This window comes from Bombina bombina, chromosome 3 (assembly GCF_027579735.1).
Source record: "Bombina bombina isolate aBomBom1 chromosome 3, aBomBom1.pri, whole genome shotgun sequence".
Taxonomy (NCBI): domain Eukaryota; kingdom Metazoa; phylum Chordata; class Amphibia; order Anura; family Bombinatoridae; genus Bombina; species Bombina bombina.
This window is the reverse complement of record NC_069501.1, coordinates 997,091,415-997,108,776: the sequence shown is the minus strand read 5'-3', so window position 1 is coordinate 997,108,776 and position 17,362 is coordinate 997,091,415. Positions and strand designations below refer to the sequence as shown.

Here is a 17,362-nt window from a genome sequence, read left to right as displayed (position 1 = left end):
AACCAGAGCCTGAACAAATGCTTGAACATCTGGCACAGCTGCCAGTCGTTTGTGTAATAAGACAGATAAAGCAGAAATCTATCCCTTTAGAGAACTCGCTGATAATCCTTTATCCAAACCCTCTTGTAGAAAGGAAAGGATCTTAGGGATTTTGATCTTATTCCATAAGAATCCCTTGGATTCACACCAGCAGATATATCTTTTCCATATTTTATGGTAAATTTTTCTAGTTACCGGTTTTCTTGAACTAGAGTATCTATCACAGAATCTGAAAACCCATACTTTGATAGAATCAAGCGTTCAATTTCCAAGCCGTCAGCTGGAGGGAGACCAGATTTGGATGTTCGAATGGACCCTGTACAAGAAGATCCTGTCTCAAAGGTAGCTTCCATGATGACATATTCACCAGGTCTGCATACCAAGTCCTGCGTGGCCACGCAGGAGCTATCAAGATCACCGAGGCCCTCTCCTGCTTGATCCTGGCTACCAGCCTGGGAATGAGAGGAAACGGTGGAAACACATAGGCTAGGTTGAAGGTCCAAGGCGCTACTAGTGCATCCACTAGAGTCGCCTTGGGATCCCTGGATCTGGACCCGTAGCAAGGAACCTTGAAGTTCTGACGAGACGCCATCAGATCCATATCTGTAATGCCCCATAATTGAGTCAACTGGGTTCCCACTCCCCCGGATGGAATGTCTGACGACTCAGATAATCCGCCTCCCAGTTTTCCACACCTGGGATGTGGATCGCAGATAGGTGGCAGGAGTGATCCTCTGCCCATTTTATTATTTTGGTCACTTCTTTCATCGCCAGGGAACTCCTTGTTCCCCCCTGATGATTGATATAAGCAACAGTCGTCATGTTGTCTGATTGGAATCTTATGAATCTGGCCTTTGCTAGTTGAGGCCAAGCCCTGAGAGCATTGAATATCGCTCTCAGTTCCAGAATGTTTATCGGGAGAAGAGACTCTTCCCGAGACCATAGTCCCTGAGCTTTCAGGGATTTCCAGACCGCGCCCCAGCCCACTAGACTGGCGTTGGTCGTGACAATGACCCACTCTGGTCTGCGGAAGCTCATTCCCTGGGACAGGTGGTCCAGGGTTAGCCACCAACGGAGTGAGTCTCTGATCTTCTGATCTACTTGAATCAAGTCTGTATAGTCCCCATTCCACTGTTTCAGCATGCACAGTTGTAATGGTCTTAGATGAATTCGCGCAAAAGGAACTATGTCCATTGCTGCAACCATCAATCCTACTACTTCCATGCACTGAGCTATGGAAGGACGAGGAATAGAATGAAGAACTTGACAAGCGTTTAGAAGTTTTGACTTTCTGACTTCTGTCAGGAAAATCCTCATTCCTAAGGAATCTATTATTGTTCCCAAGAAGGGAACTCTTGTCGACGGAGACAGGGAACTTTTTTCTATGTTCACCTTCCATCCGTGAGATCTGAGAAAGGCCAGAACGATGTCTGTGTGAGCCTTTGCCTTTGAAAGAGACGACGCTTGTATTAGAATGTCGTCCAAGTACGGTACTACTGCAATGCCCCTTGGTCTTAGAACCGCTAGAAGGGATCCGAGTACCTTTGTGAAAATCCTTGGAGCAGTGGCTAACCCGAATGGGAGGGCCACAAACTGGTAATGTTTGTCCAGAAAGGCGAACCTTAGGAACTGATGATGTTCTTTGTGGATAGGAATATGTAGATATGCATCATTTAGATCCACAGTAGTCATAAATTGACCTTCCTGGATTGTGGGTAGAATCGTTCGAATGGTTTCCATTTTGAACGATGGTACTCTGAGAAATTTGTTTAGGATCTTTAAATCCAGAATTGGTCTGAAAGTTCCCTCTTTTTTGGGAACTACAAACAGATTTGAGTAAAATCCCATTCCTTGTTCTGTTGTTGTAACTGGGTGTATCACTCCCATCTTTAACAGGTTTTCCACACAATGTAAGAATGCCTGTCTCTTTATTTGGTTTGAGGATAAGTGAGACATGTGGAACCTTCCCCTTGGGGGTAGTTCCTTGAATTCCAGAAGATAACCCTGAGAAACTATTTCTAGTGTCCAGGGATCCTGAACATCTCTTGCCCAAGCCTGAGCAAAGAGAGAGAGTCTGCCCCCTACTAGATCCGGTCCCGGATCGGGGGCTACTCCTTCATGCTGTTTTGTTAGCAGCAGCAGGCTTCTTGGCCTGCTTACCCTTGTTCCAGCCTTGCGTCGGTTTCCAGGCTGGTTTGGTTTGAGAGGCATTACCCTCTTGTTTAGAGGATGCAGAGTTAGAAGCCGGTCCGTTCCTGAAATTGCGAAAGGAACGAAAATTAGACTTATTCTTGGCTTTGAAAGGCCTATCTTGTGGGAGGGCATGGCCCTTTCCCCCAGTGATGTCTGAAATAATCTCTTTCAATTCTGGCCCAAAGAGAGTCTTACCCTTGAAGGGGATATTAAGTAATTTTGTCTTGGAAGATACATCCGCTGACCAAGACTTTAGCCAAAGCGCTCTGCGCGCCACAATTGCACACCCTGAATTTTCGCCGCTAATCTAGCTAGTTGCAAAGTGGCATCTAAAATAAAAGAATTAGCCAACTTGAGTGCGTGATCTCTGTCCATAACCTCCTCATACGGAGTCTCTCTGCTGAGCGACTTTTCTAGTTCCTCGAACCAGAACCACGCTGCTGTAGTGACAGGAACAATGCACGAAATGGGTTGCAGGAGGTAACCTTGCTGTACAAAAATCTTTTTAAGCAAACCCTCCAATTTTTTATCCATAGGATCTTTGAAAGCACAATTATCCTTGATAGGAATAGTAGTGCGCTTGTTTAAAGTAGAAACTGCCCCCTCGACCTTAGGGACTGTCTGCCATAAGTCCTTTCTGGGGTCGACCATAGGAAATAATTTCTTAAATATAGGAGGGGGGACAAAAGGTATGCCGGGCTTCTCCCACTCCTTATTCACTATATCCGCCACCCTCTTGGGTATAGGAAAAGCGTCAGGGTGAACCGGAACCTCTAGGAACTTGTCCATCTTGCATAATTTTTCTGAAATGACCAGGTTGTCACAATCATCCAGAGTAGATAACACCTCCTTAAGCAGTGCGCGGAGATGCTCTAATTTAAATTTAAATGTCACAACATCAGGTTCTCCTTGTTGAGAAATTTTACCTGAATCTGAAATTTCCCCATCCGACAAAACCTCCCTCATGACCCCTTCAGATTGGTGTGAGGGTATGACAGAGCAATTATCATCAGCGCCCTCCTGCTCTACAGTGTTTAAAACAGAGCAATCACGCTTTCTCTGATATGCAGGCATTTTGGATAAAATATTTGCTATGGAGTTATCCATTACTGCCGTTAATTGTTGCATAGTAATAAGCATTGGCGCGCTAGAGGTACTAGGGGCCTCCTGCGTGGGCAAAACTGGTGTAGACACAGAAGGAGATGATGTAGAACTATGTCTACTTCCTTCATCTGATGAATCATCTTGGGCAACTTTACTATCTGTGGCAATACTGTCCTTACTTTGTTTGGACGCTATGGCACAATTATCACACAATTTTGAAGGGGGACACACATTGATCTTCAAACATATAGAACATAGCTTATCTGAAGGTGCAGACATGTTAAACAGGCTTAAACTTGTCAAAAAAAGTACAAAAACCGTTTTAAAACAAAACCGTTACTGTCTCTTTAAATTTTAAACAGTGCACACTTTATTACTGAATATGTGAAAAAGTATGAAGGAATTGTTCAAAATTTACCAAATTTTCACCACAGTGTCTTAAAGCATTCAAAGTATTGCACACCAATTTTCAGAGCTTTAACCCTTAAAATAAAGAAACCGGAGCCGGTTACAGTTTTAACCCCTCTACAGTCCCAGCTACAGCCTTTGCTGCGACTTTACCAAACCCAGGGGGGAATACGATACCAGATGAAGCCTTCTAGGAACTTTTCCAACTACTTTCAGATCCTCACACATGCATCTGCATGTCTTGCTCTCAAAAGTAACTGCGCATTAATGGCGCGAAAATGAGGCTCAGCCTACAACTGGGAAGGCCCTTCCTGACTGGAAAGGTGTCTAACACAGTGCCTGACGTTAAAAAACGTTCCCCAAGCTTATAAGTGTGAATTACAAGCATAAACATGTATAAAATGCCCAAATAAAGCAATCGATTTTGCCCATAAAAGTGTCTACCAGTTTTATAGCCAATATTAAGCCCTTTATTCTGTTTGAGACTAAGAAAATGGCTTACCGGTCCCCATGAGGGGAAATGACAGCCTTCCAGCATTACACAGTCTTGTTAGAAATATGGCTAGTCATACCTTAAGCAGAAAAGTCTGCTAACTGTTTCCCCCAACTGAAGTTACTTCATCTCAACAGTCCTATGTGGAAACAGCAAACGATTTTAGTTACTGTCTGCTAAAATCATCTTCCTCTCACAAACAGAACTCTTCATCTTTTTCTGTTTCAGAGTAAATAGTACATACCAGCACTATTTTAAAATAACAAACTCTTGATAGTAGAATTAAAAAACTACAACTAAACACCACATACTCTTAACCATCTCCGTGGAGATGTTGCCTGTGCAACGGCAAAGAGAATGACTGGGGTGGGCGGAGCCTAGGAGGGACTATATGGACAGCTTTGCTGGGACTCTTTGCCATTTCCTGTTGGGGAAGAGATATTCCCACAAGTAAGGATGACGCCGTGGACCAGACACACCAATGTTGGAGAAATGTATTTAGAATGTATAGTTCATATGGATATTTATTTAACACAACATCTTTAATTTTACCTCACTCCTTATTGTATCAGATAAATCACCATCATTTATTAATTGCATTTGAAAATCATTGAACTGACTTCTTGAATACCTAGGGCTAGACTACAAGTGGAGTGCTAAATTATTGTGCTCCCGCAAACGGGCAAATTTGCGGGAGCGCGATAATTAACCAGACATTACAAATGGCTGGTTATTGCTGCCGTGAGCTTGCGGTAGCAATTAGCGCTCAGAAAATGAACCAGAGATCTGATCTCAGCATAGACATATATATTTAAAAATGCTGCCCATCGCTGCGCTACTTACTCCCTTCGCTGTGCGAGGTTCTAATGCCATCTCTGAATGCAATTTACTTGTAATATCAGCGCACATTATCTGCACTGCTATTACAAAGTGGAGCGCTAATATCGCTTGCACGCAAGCTTTATTTAGCGCTCCACTTTTAATCTAGCCCCAAGTGTATTGCGCCAGTGGCGTCACTAGGGGGGGGCGGGGGGGCGGGCCGCACCCGGGTGACACCCACCAGGGGGTGACACCAAAATTTTTTTTACAATTTTATTGAAATTCAAGGAAATACAATGTTGATATGCATGGATTTTTTTTTATTAGAGGGGCTGGCATTTGTGAACATTGGTGGGACTGGGGAAGATGTAGACACACAATTTTTTTGCCCCTTGAGCCAGTGCTGCAATTTCAACAAATAGTTTTCCCGGCTGATTTTGCTTGTTTGTACTTTGCTTCTCCCCAGCCCAATTTCGCTATGAATGTTGTGGGCATGCCGTGGGGCTTGCAAAGTTGCGCTGCTAGCCTAAACCTGCCTGCCTATCTGTGCTCACTGCTCAGTGACATGTGGAGCAGTGGAGTCACTCACTGCTGTGCTGTCTCTCTAAACGGGAACTGGCAAATCATGAGGGGGATGCCTGGCACCTGACCGCATGACTGTTTGACACTGTCTTTAAAGTGAAGGAGCCACGTATGATGCCCACTAGACCATTACGGTTACGGTACACTAAGTGCACACTGAACAGGTAGGAGGGCGGGCGGGGGTCTGGGGGTGGGCAGAGTGCAGAGGTGATTGGCCATAAGAAGCGGTAGGCACGCAGCCCGGGGCTGTGCACTGACAGACTTGGAACAGAGTCAGAGAGCAGAATTTTCATAGTTTGCACCTAAAACTTTTCTTTAGTGATTTATTTTTAGAGTGCTCTGTTTATCTTTCATTTGATGCTCTGCTGAGCCAGGGAGCAGCTCTAGGCATGAGCTTTATAATTAATGCAGTGCAGTTTACATATTTTGTATGTGTGTGTCTGAGTTTTTGTGTGTGTGTGTGTGTCTCAGTGTTTTTGTGTGTGTGTTTTTGTGTGTGTGTCTGAGTGTGTTTCCGAGTGTTTGTGTGTGCATCTGAGTATGTTTTAAGTGTGTCTGAGTGTTTGTATGTGTGTTTGCCTGTGTTTTTGTGTGTGTCTGCTTTCTGGGGGGGGGGGGTGACACCATAACTTACCGCACCGGGTGACACCAACCCTAGTGACGCCACTGTATTGCGCTGAGATCCTACTTTTCATCAGCATGATTCACAAGTAATTCACAGCTTCCTTTACTTGATGCACTAAAGCATAGGGGGTGAATCAAGGTAGCAGTAATAACTATCTCTGCACTAGCAGCATACTGGTAGCTCTTGGCTGCAAATGCAGTAAAAAATAAATTATTTTTCTTATGAATCCATGAAATATCAGCAATTAAGCTTTAATTATTGATATTTGTGTATATTGATAATTATTATTTACTTAAAAGGAAAGCTAAATAATGTATGCCATTAAATGAAACGTTTTTTAAAGACAATTTACCTATTTGTTCACAAACACTCGGAAAGGTCACTGTGTGACGCAGCTTTGTAATATCTATTTTATCCAATGATGTCTATTAACTAAGGGCCATATTACAAGTTGTCAGCAATGCGAATGTAACCTCGCATTGCTGGGAAGCATTGCACTCACTAGAGCGTGCTTCCATAGGCTCCTATGGTAGCCTTGTTGTGATGCCGTCAGAGAGGGGTAAGTTGCGCAGCAATGGCAGCAAATTTAAATATATATGTATATGATTATATACAGTACATATATATATGTATGTGTTAATATGTGTATATATAGTGGCTCTGTGGCGCAATGGATAGCACATTGGACTTCTAGAGACAATATATATATATATATATATATATATATATACACATATTAACACATAAATATATATTTATATAGTCATATACATATATATTTACTGGGAACGCACAGTTCCCATAGACCACAATGTAAAGGCACTTTTCAGTGCCGTTTTTATTCTAACACCCCACTCCCGCCAACTTTAACCCCAAAATACTGCCTAGTGCGGCTATTTTATAAAAAAATAAATATGCTGCTATCTTTATTTTTTAATAAAATACACTACACAGTATTTTGGGTCCATTTGGGGCAGATCTGATATTTGATTAATTGTATAAGTGCTAATTGCTACCGCAAGCTTGCAGTAGCATTACCAGCTACTTGTAATGGCTGATTAATTATTGCGCACCCACAAATGGCCAAATTTGCCCGTTTGCAGCGCTCCACTTCTAATCTAGCCCTAACAGTGTTAAGATTTATGTAATTTGATAATGTCTGTTTCTCTCCACTGAATTTGTGACTTGCCTATTTTTCCAGATAAGCCTCACAATCCCATGGTGAATGCTGGAGCCATTGTTATCTGCTCATTGATTAAGGTGAGTCCATTACTAGTAATGTGTATAAATATAGAGTAAGCATAGCTTGAATTCAGTTGTGTGTATGTTATTATTATATATACACAAGTAATAATACCTTAGGTCAATGGCTCTCAGCCCAAATTACCTCAAGGCCCAGTACATTTTAGCCGGACATCTCCAGGGATATATATATTAAAATACAATTTTATTGTTATCAGTGGGCTGGTATCACTTATCTGCCGCGTCGAGGTCCAGTCCCGTCTTTTCCTTGTCTCGTGCTGTCCTCCCACTGAACTGCTGTTACATGTGCACAGGGCACAAGCACATGTACGATGGCAGCGGGGGGCATGCCAGGTCGCGGCCCACCAGCAGGGATGTCACGGCCCGGTACTAGTCCGCAGCTGGGTGTTAAGAATTCAGTGCTTAAGTAGTACTTCCATATCAACTATTTATGCAACGTCTTATCACCACACTAATGCTAGTAACCCCTAATATTGGCGTTTCTTTCCTATTCCTTTGTTTCTGTAACTTTGATTTTGGAATGTGCCAAGAATATATACTTACTGATTAATTATTTTCTCATATTTAAAGGGACAGTAAAGTAATATTTTTGTCTTTTATGATTCAGATATAGCTTTCAATTTTAAAAAAACACTTTCCAGTTTATTCCTATTATCTTATTTGCTTTGTTCTCTTGGTATCCTTTGTTGAAAAATAAACCTAGGTAGGCTCAGGGGCAATACACTACTGGGAGCTAGCTGGTGATTGGTGGCTGTGCATATATGCTTCTTGTCATTGGCTCACCCAATGTGTTCATCTAGCCCTCAGTAGTGCATTGCTGCTCCTTCAACATAGGATACCAAGAGAATGAAGCACATTTGATCATACATGTTGATTGGAAAGTTATTTCCAATTGTATGCTCTATCTAAATAATAAAATACAAATTTTGGGTTTCATGTCACTTTAATGTGATACAATATAAGTATTAAACAGTGAATGCATTTCTTTGTACTATTTCATGTAGGTAGACATATTTCATAACACCTCTTCTTACTCAATTTGTGGAGAGATAAGGAGGAAGAGGATTTAAAGTGATGGTAAACTTCCCCTTTTTAAAATCAGATACAGAATGTTAGTGATCATTTAGATGGAGTTTTATTCGTCAGTTGTAATGAAGATGCGCTATAACTTACTTTTTAATATAGATATGATATGTGAGCTAACGGTTTGAATTGTTCTACAATCAGCACTCTAGCTACAACAAGTGCCATATGGAGAGAGCACTGATTGGAGAACAATTCAAACCGTTAGCTCACAGAGAAATTTACTTTTGAAGTGGGAGGCGGATTGCGGGGTATTTGAATTTTATATCTATATTAAAAAGTAAGTTACAGCACATCTTCATTACAACTGATGACTGAAACTCCATATAATATATCACTAACATTCCGGATCTGAATTTATAAAGGAGAGAGTTTACCATCACTTTAAAGGGACATGAAACACAGATTTTTTTCATGATTCACATAGAGAATACAATTTTTAACAACATTCCAATTTACTTCTATTATCTAATTTGCTTCATTCTTGAGGTATTCTTTATTGAAGAAATAGCAATGCACATAGGTGAGACAATCACATGAGGCATTTATGTGCAGTCTCCAATCAGCAGCTACTGAGCCTATCTAGATATGCTTTTCAACAAAGGATAAAAAGAGAGAATTAAGCTAATTAGATAAAAGAAGTAAAGTGGAAAGTTGTTTAAAATTGCATTCTCTATCTAAATCATGAAAGAAAAATTTGGGTTTCATGTCCCTTTAAGCTTGAGGCACATATAATAAGGTAGCTAAAGTTTATTTTTTTTATCATTCTCAATCTGATTTATTTGATTGATACATTTTGCTCTCTCTCATATTCTTGTAATAACATATAAAGGAGCCTTACCTGCTGGGTTTATATCAAAGCAACAAAGGTATAGCTCTAGTAGAATAAGTCTTCACGTTAACATGTGAAGCTTCGTAGCCTATAAGGATTGTTGAACAAATTATGTTGGCAATACAGATTTTTCAAACTTTTTAAAATCACAATCAAATCTTTATATCCTTATTATCCTAATACTTGTATCAGTATATCATACATTGGTATTTTTAACAGAACTGGTATTATCTGATATTTAGGTTTTCTTCCCAGTGCCTGTTTCTATTTTAACAAATTCGGTGCCAATGTATACAAGATTTAATTAATTCTGGACTACAAAAAAAATAGAAAAGCCAGTATTGTCTCAATATTAATAATATAAAATCCTTACACAAAAGCATCCTGAGATATAAACGTTATCTCCCATATAACCCACTGAAGGTTGGGGGAAGTCTGATAATGCACCTAAGGATTCTCTTCCATATTATAAGAGACAACCCAAGGAGAACACAAACTATTTTTGTCCAGAAAAATAAGTGAAGCTTATAGTGCAAAGTCTAACTCAATATGAGTTTTTTTTATTTATAAAGTACCAGGGCCCTTTGTTTTTAAGCATATTCATAAGATTATAAAACAGTCCAGCAATCTGCCAACACTAACCAAGTCAACTAGGGATAGTGGTCTCTATTTATCAAGGTCTGGCGGACCTGATTCGACAGTGCGCATCAGGTCCGCCAGACCTCGCTGAATGCGGACAACAATACGCTCTCCATATTCAGCATTGCACCAGCAGCCCACAAGAGCTGCTGGTGCAACGCAATGGGCTGCCAGCAGGGAGGTGTCAATCAACCCGATCGTACTCGATCGGGTTGATTTCCGGCGATGTCTGTCCGCCTGCTCAGAGCAGGCGGACAGGGTTATGGAGCAGCGGTCTTTGCAACCGCTGCTTCATAACTGCTGTTTCTGACGAGTCTGAAGACTCGCCAGAAACACGGGGCATCAAGCTCCATTTGGAGCTTGATAGATAGACCCCCATGAACTTATATGAACATCAGTAGAGAAGAAGCTACAAGAGGAAGCTAGAAGTGCTCAGTACTCTCTGTGTGTACTGGCAAACCCAAGGGGCGTATTAAAGGGACATTGTACACTAGATTTTTCTTTGCATTAAATGTTTTCTAGATGATCCGTTTATATAGCCCATCTGGGAGTGTTTTTGTACAAATGTATAGGTTTACTTATTTTTAAATAACATTGTGCTGATTTTCAGAATCCTTACCAAGCCAGAAAGTTTTAGATGTATACTGATGTCTACATTTCTAGTTCTGCTTTTTCCCTAGTCTACAAACACTGTGATGCACATTAAAGCCGGACTTTATCATCTGCTGGACGGACAGTGTTTGCTCAAGTGCATATTGCAGCCTGCAGCAATAGGCCCCCAAAGCTGCATACGCAGCTTGATAAAAGGGGGCCTATTTGTATTCATTTTGCGACTCCTGGGAAAAAACAGAACAGAGGGCCACATGTCACTCAAAGTTCGTCATTTGGCCATCCCTGATAATCAGGTTTTACATGCTATTTAACAATGATAATATGCTTAGAAAGTAGCTGATTATAATTTTTGTTCCTTTGTTTTTTTTTTATTTAGCATGGCTCAAATAAGGCAGATAAATTTGACTATGTAAGTATGGTATAACAAGTGATATTTTTGCATTTTATGGACATCTTTGCTTCTCTCGTGCGTCTGTTAGGATGGCTTAATTAATAGCTTCTCTTATGTTTTGCCTATACTGTCATAAAATGTGGATTTGACTTTTTCTATTATTTTTATTATTGTGCTTGAACTACAATCTAATAATTTTGCTTATTTGTTTGTGTATTGCATGTATAATAATATGTATATATTATTTTCTTCACTTCCTGTGCATGCGTGTCTACATGTCTCTGTGTTCGCTAAATGCTTTGTACCTTTTCTGTTTATATTGCTTCAACTTTGCATATGCGCGTGTTGCATTAACATACAATCTCATACTAACCTAAAACCTGTTCTTACACGACCCCAAACTAGAGGAATGTTTAAACAATCTACATACAACATCAGCATATGGGTTAACACAGGAATGTAACTTTTTTGGGGATTGCTGTTCATTATCATTACTCTTTAAACTTTAGGAATATCTAACATTATTACTGGGGATGCGCATTCCGATTCTTGATTTGGATTCAAATGTGGAAAAAGTCAGCCGCTCGTGGCATTTGGTTCTTTTTTTGGAGCCAGATTTCTTCTTCTGAAAGTTCAACACACTAAGATCTGTGCAAAGAAAAAATCCAGCTCTGAAAAAGCTGAATATACGAGCGGCTGCCTTTTTCTGCCGGATGAGAAATCTGAATGCGCATGCCTAATTATTATCTTTCCATGTAGCATCAATCAAAACTGGTACAAGCATTTAAACAAACATATTCTGCTATCATCTTGCATGTTATACATTCAGACATCTTTTTCTGACATTAACTAACTTTGCTTTGTAACACGTCTGGGAATAACTGGTATTTTTTACAGAGAGAGTGAGTAGCTTTGTGTGTGTGATTGTGTGGGAGTTTGATCTTTTACGTGTGTGACAGTCTATCACAAAATGTTTGAAGGTCAAACAAAGAAAAAACCTGTATAACACAATTCCTACTGTGTAAAGTTCTTGCAATGAAAATTTGAGGGGTTAGCGGCACTTTACAGTTTTGGCATGAATTTAAGTGGCAACAGTTATTTCTCCAACATAGGTGTGTCCGGTCCACGGCGTCATCCTTACTTGTGGGATATTCTCTTCCCCAACAGGAAATGGCAAAGAGCCCAGCAAAGCTGGTCACATGATCCCTCCTAGGCTCCGCCTACCCCAGTCCTTCTCTTTGCCGTTGTACAGGCAACATCTCCACGGAGATGGCTTAGAGTTTTTTAGTGTTTAACTGTAGTTTTTATTATTCAATCAAGAGTTTGTTATTTTGAAATAGTGCTGGTATGTACTATTTACTCAGAAACAGAAAAGAGATGAAGATTTCTGTTTGTATGAGGAAAATGATTTTAGCAACCGTCACTAAAATCCATGGCTGTTCCACACAGGACTGTTGAGAGCAATTAACTTCAGTTGGGGGAACAGTGAGCAGTCTCTTACTGCTTGAGGTATGACACATTCTAACAAGACGATGTAATGCTGGAAGCTGTCATTTTCCCTCTGGGATCCGGTAAGCCATGTTTATTACGATTGTAAATAAGGGCTTCAAAAAGGGCTTATTAAGACTGTAGACTTTTTTTGGGCTAAATCGATTGATTATTAACACATATTTAGCCTTGAGGAATCATTTTATCTGGGTATTTTGATATAATAATATCGGCAGGCACTGTTTTAGACACCTTATTCTTTAGGGGCTTTCCCAAAGCATAGGCAGAGACTCATTTTCGCGCCGGTGTTGCGCACTTGTTTTGAGAGGCATGGCATGCAGTCGCATGGGAGAGGAGCTCTGATACTTAGAAAAGACTTTCTGAAGGCGTCATTTGGTATCGTATTCCCCTTGGGGCTCGGTTGGGTCTCAGCAAAGCAGATACCAGGGACTGTAAAGGGGTTAAAGTTCAAAACGGCTCCGGTTCCGTTATTTTAAGGGTTAAAGCTTCCAAATTTGGTGTGCAATACTTTTAAGGCTTTAAGACACTGTGGTGAAAATTTGGTAAATTTTGAACAATTCCTTCATGTTTTTTCGCATTTGCAGTAATAAAGTGTGTTCAGTTTAAAATTTAAAGTGACAGTAACGGTTTTATTTTAAAACGTTTTTTGTACTTGTTATCAAGTTTATGCCTGTTTAACATGTCTGAACTACCAGATAGACTGTGTTCTGAATGTGGGGAAGCCAGAATTCCTATTCATTTAAATAAATGTGATTTATGTGACAATGACAATGATGCCCAAGATGATTCCTCAAGTGAGGGGAGTAAGCATGGTACTGCATCATTCCCTCCTTCGTCTACACGAGTCTTGCCCACTCAGGAGGCCCCTAGTACATCTAGCGCGCCAATACTCCTTACTATGCAACAATTAACGGCTGTAATGGATAATTCTGTCAAAACATTTTAGCCAAAATGAACACTTATCAGCGTAAGCGCGACTGCTCTGTTTTAGATACTGAAGAGCATGACGACGCTGATATTAATATTTCTGAAGGGCCCCTAACTCAGTCTGATGGGGCCAGGGAGGTTTTGTCTGAGGGAGAAATTACTGATTCAGGGAACATTTCTCAACAAGCTGAACCTGATGTGATTGCATTTAAATTTAAGTTGGAACATCTCCGCATTCTGCTTAAGGAGGTATTATCCACTCTGGATGATTGTGACAAGTTGGTCATCCCAGAGAAACTATGTAAAATGGACAAGTTCCTAGAGGTGCCGGGGCTGCCAGAAGCTTTTCCTATACCCAAGCGGGTGGCGGACATTGTTAATAAAGAATGGGAAAGGCCCGGTATTCCTTTCGTCCCTCCCCCCATATTTAAAAAATTGTTTCCTATGGTCGACCCCAGAAAGGACTTATGGCAGACAGTCCCCAAGGTCGAGGGAGCGGTTTCCACTTTAAACAAACGCACCACTATACCCATAGAGGATAGTTGTGCTTTCAAAGATCCTATGGATAAAAAATTAGAAGGTTTGCTTAAAAAGATGTTTGTTCAGCAGGGTTACCTTCTACAACCAATTTCATGCATTGTCCCTGTCGCTGCAGCCGCATGTTTCTGGTTCGATGAGCTGATAAAGGCGGTCGACAGTGATTCTCCTCCTTCTGAGGAGATTATGGACAGAATCAATGCTCTCAAATTGGCTAATTCTTTCACCCTAGACGCCACTTTGCAATTGGCTAGGTTAGCGGCTAAGAATTCTGGGTTTGCTATTGTGGCACGCAGAGCGCTTTGGTTGAAATCTTGGTCGGCTGATGCGTCTTCCAAGAACAAGCTACTTAACATTCCTTTCAAGGGGAAAACGCTGTTTGGCCCTGACTTGAAAGAGATTATCTCGGATATCACTGGGGGTAAGGGCCACGCCCTTCCTCAGGATCGGCCTTTCAAGGCTAAAAATAAACCTAATTTTCGTCCCTTTCGTAGAAACGGACCAGCCCAAAGTGCTACGTCCTCTAAGCAAGAGGGTAATACTTCTCAAGCCAAGCCTGCTTGGAGACCAATGCAAGGCTGGAACAAGGGAAAGCAGGCCAAGAAACCTGCCACTGCTACCAAGACAGCATGAAATGTTGGCCCCCAATCCGGGACCGGATCTGGTGGGGGGCAGACTCTCTCTCTTCGCTCAGGCTTGGGCAAGAGATGTTCTGGATCCTTGGGCGCTAGAAATAGTCTCCCAAGGTTATCTTCTGGAATTCAAGGGACTTCCCCCAAGGGGGAGGTTCCACAGGTCTCAGTTGTCTTCAGACCACATAAAAAGACAGGCATTCTTACATTGTGTAGAAGACCTGTTAAAAATGGGAGTGATTCATCCCGTTCCATTAAGAGAACAAGGGATGGGGTTCTACTCCAATCTGTTTATAGTTCCCAAAAAAGAGGGAACGTTCAGACCAATCTTAGATCTCAAGATCTTAAACAAGTTTCTCAAGGTTCCATCGTTCAAGATGGAAACCATTCGAACTATTCTTCCTTCCATCCAGGAAGGTCAATTCATGACCACGGTGGATTTAAAGGATGCGTATCTACATATTCCTATCCACAAGGAACATCATCGGTTCCTGAGGTTCGCATTCCTGGACAAACATTACCAGTTCGTGGCGCTTCCTTTCGGATTAGCCACTGCTCCAAGGATTTTCACAAAGGTACTAGGGTCCCTTCTAGCTGTGCTAAGACCAAGGGGCATTGCTGTAGTACCTTACTTGGACGACATTCTGATTCAAGCGTCGTCCCTTCCTCAAGCAAAGGCTCACACGGACATTGTCCTGGCCTTTCTCAGATCTCATGGATGGAAAGTGAACGTGGAAAAGAGTTCTCTATCTCCGTCAACAAGGGTTCCCTTCTTGGGAACAATAATAGACTCCTTAGAAATGAGGATTTTTCTGACAGAGGCCAGAAAAACAAAACTTCTAGACTCTTGTCGGATACTCCATTCCGTTCCTCTTCCTTCCATAGCTCAGTGCATGGAAGTGATCGGGTTGATGGTAGCGGCAATGGACATAGTTCCTTTTGCACGCATTCAGCTAAGACCATTACAACTGTGCATGCTCAGTCAGTGGAATGGGGACTATACAGACTTGTCTCCGAAGATACAAGTAAATCAGAGGACCAGAGACTCACTCCGTTGGTGGCTGTCCCTGGACAACCTGTCACGAGGGATGACATTCCGCAGACCAGAGTGGGTCATTGTCACGACCGACGCCAGTCTGATGGGCTGGGGCGCGGTCTGGGGATCCCTGAAAGCTCAGGGTCTTTGGTCTCGGGAAGAATCTCTTCTACCGATAAATATTCTGGAACTGAGAGCGATATTCAATGCTCTCAAGGCTTGGCCTCAGCTAGCGAGGGCCACGTTCATACGGTTTCAATCAGACAACATGACAACTGTTGCGTACATCAACCATCAGGGGGGAACAAGGAGTTCCCTGGCGATGGAAGAAGTGACCAAAATCATTCTATGGGCGGAGTCTAACTCCTGCCACCTGTCTGCTATCCACATCCCAGGAGTGGAAAATTGGGAAGCGGATTTTCTGAGTCGTCAGACATTGCATCCGGGGGAGTGGGAACTCCATCCGGAAATCTTTGCCCAAGTCACTCAGCTGTGGGGCATTCCAGACATGGATCTGATGGCCTCTCGTCAGAACTTCAAAGTTCCTTGCTACGGGTCCAGATCCAGGGATCCCAAGGCGGCTCTAGTGGATGCACTAGTAGCACCTTGGACCTTCAAACTAGCTTATGTGTTCCCACCGTTTCCTCTCATCCCCAGGCTGGTAGCCAGGATCAATCAGGAGAGGGCGTCGGTGATCTTGATAGCTCCTGCGTAGCCACGCAGGACTTGGTACGCAGATCTGGTGAATATGTCATCGGCTCCTCCTTGGAAGCTACCTTTGAGACGAGACCTTCTTGTTCAGGGTCCGTTCGAACATCCGAATCTGGTTTCACTCCAGCTGACTGCTTGGAGATTGAACGCTTGATCTTATCGAAGCAAGGATTCTCAGATTCTGTTATCGATACTCTTGTTCAGGCCAGAAAGCCTGTAACTAGAAAGATTTACCACAAAATTTGGAAAAAATATATCTGTTGGTGTGAATCTAAAGGATTCCCTTGGGACAAGGTTAAGATTCCTAGGATTCTATCCTTCCTTCAAGAAGGATTGGAAAAAGGATTATCTGCAAGTTCCCTGAAGGGACAGATTTCTGCCTTGTCTGTGTTACTTCACAAAAAGCTGGCCGCTGTGCCAGATGTTCAAGCCTTTGTTCAGGCTCTGGTTAGAATTAAGCCTGTTTACAAACCTTTGACTCCTCCTTGGAGTCTCAATTTAGTTCTTTCAGTTCTTCAGGGGGTTCCGTTTGAACCCTTGCATTCCGTTGATATTAAGTTATTATCTTGGAAAGTTTTGTTTTTAGTTGCAATTTCTTCTGCTAGAAGAGTTTCAGAATTATCTGCTCTGCAGTGTTCTCCTCCTTATCTGGTGTTCCATGCAGATAAGGTGGTTTTACGTACTAAACCTGGTTTTCTTCCAAAAGTTGTTTCTAACAAAAACATTAACCAGGAGATTATCGTACCTTCTCTGTGTCCGAAACCAGTTTCAAAGAAGGAACGTTTGTTGCACAATTTGGATGTTGTTCGCGCTCTAAAATTCTATTTAGATGCTACAAAGGATTTTAGACAAACATCTTCCTTGTTTGTTGTTTATTCTGGTAAAAGGAGAGGTCAAAAAAGCAACTTCTACCTCTCTCTCTTTTTG

General features: G+C 41.8%; 2 protein-coding genes across 2 annotated transcripts in view; both read left to right on the top strand.

The window, feature by feature from the left end:
- GLS2 (glutaminase 2) overlaps positions 1–17,362 on the top strand; it is a 187,725-nt gene that overhangs the window by 103,704 nt on the left and 66,659 nt on the right. The window contains exons 7-8 of the mRNA XM_053708140.1: positions 7,465–7,523; positions 11,069–11,101. Coding sequence (XP_053564115.1) covers positions 7,465–7,523; positions 11,069–11,101 — 92 coding nt within the window. The remainder of the gene's footprint in view (positions 1–7,464; positions 7,524–11,068; positions 11,102–17,362) is intronic.
- On the top strand, positions 15,294–16,717 carry LOC128654289 (uncharacterized). The gene is made up of 2 exons (XM_053708141.1): positions 15,294–15,602; positions 15,642–16,717. The coding sequence occupies exons 1-2, from the start codon at positions 15,407–15,409 to the stop codon at positions 16,085–16,087; spliced, it is 642 nt and encodes a 213-aa protein (XP_053564116.1). The 5' UTR covers positions 15,294–15,406; the 3' UTR covers positions 16,088–16,717.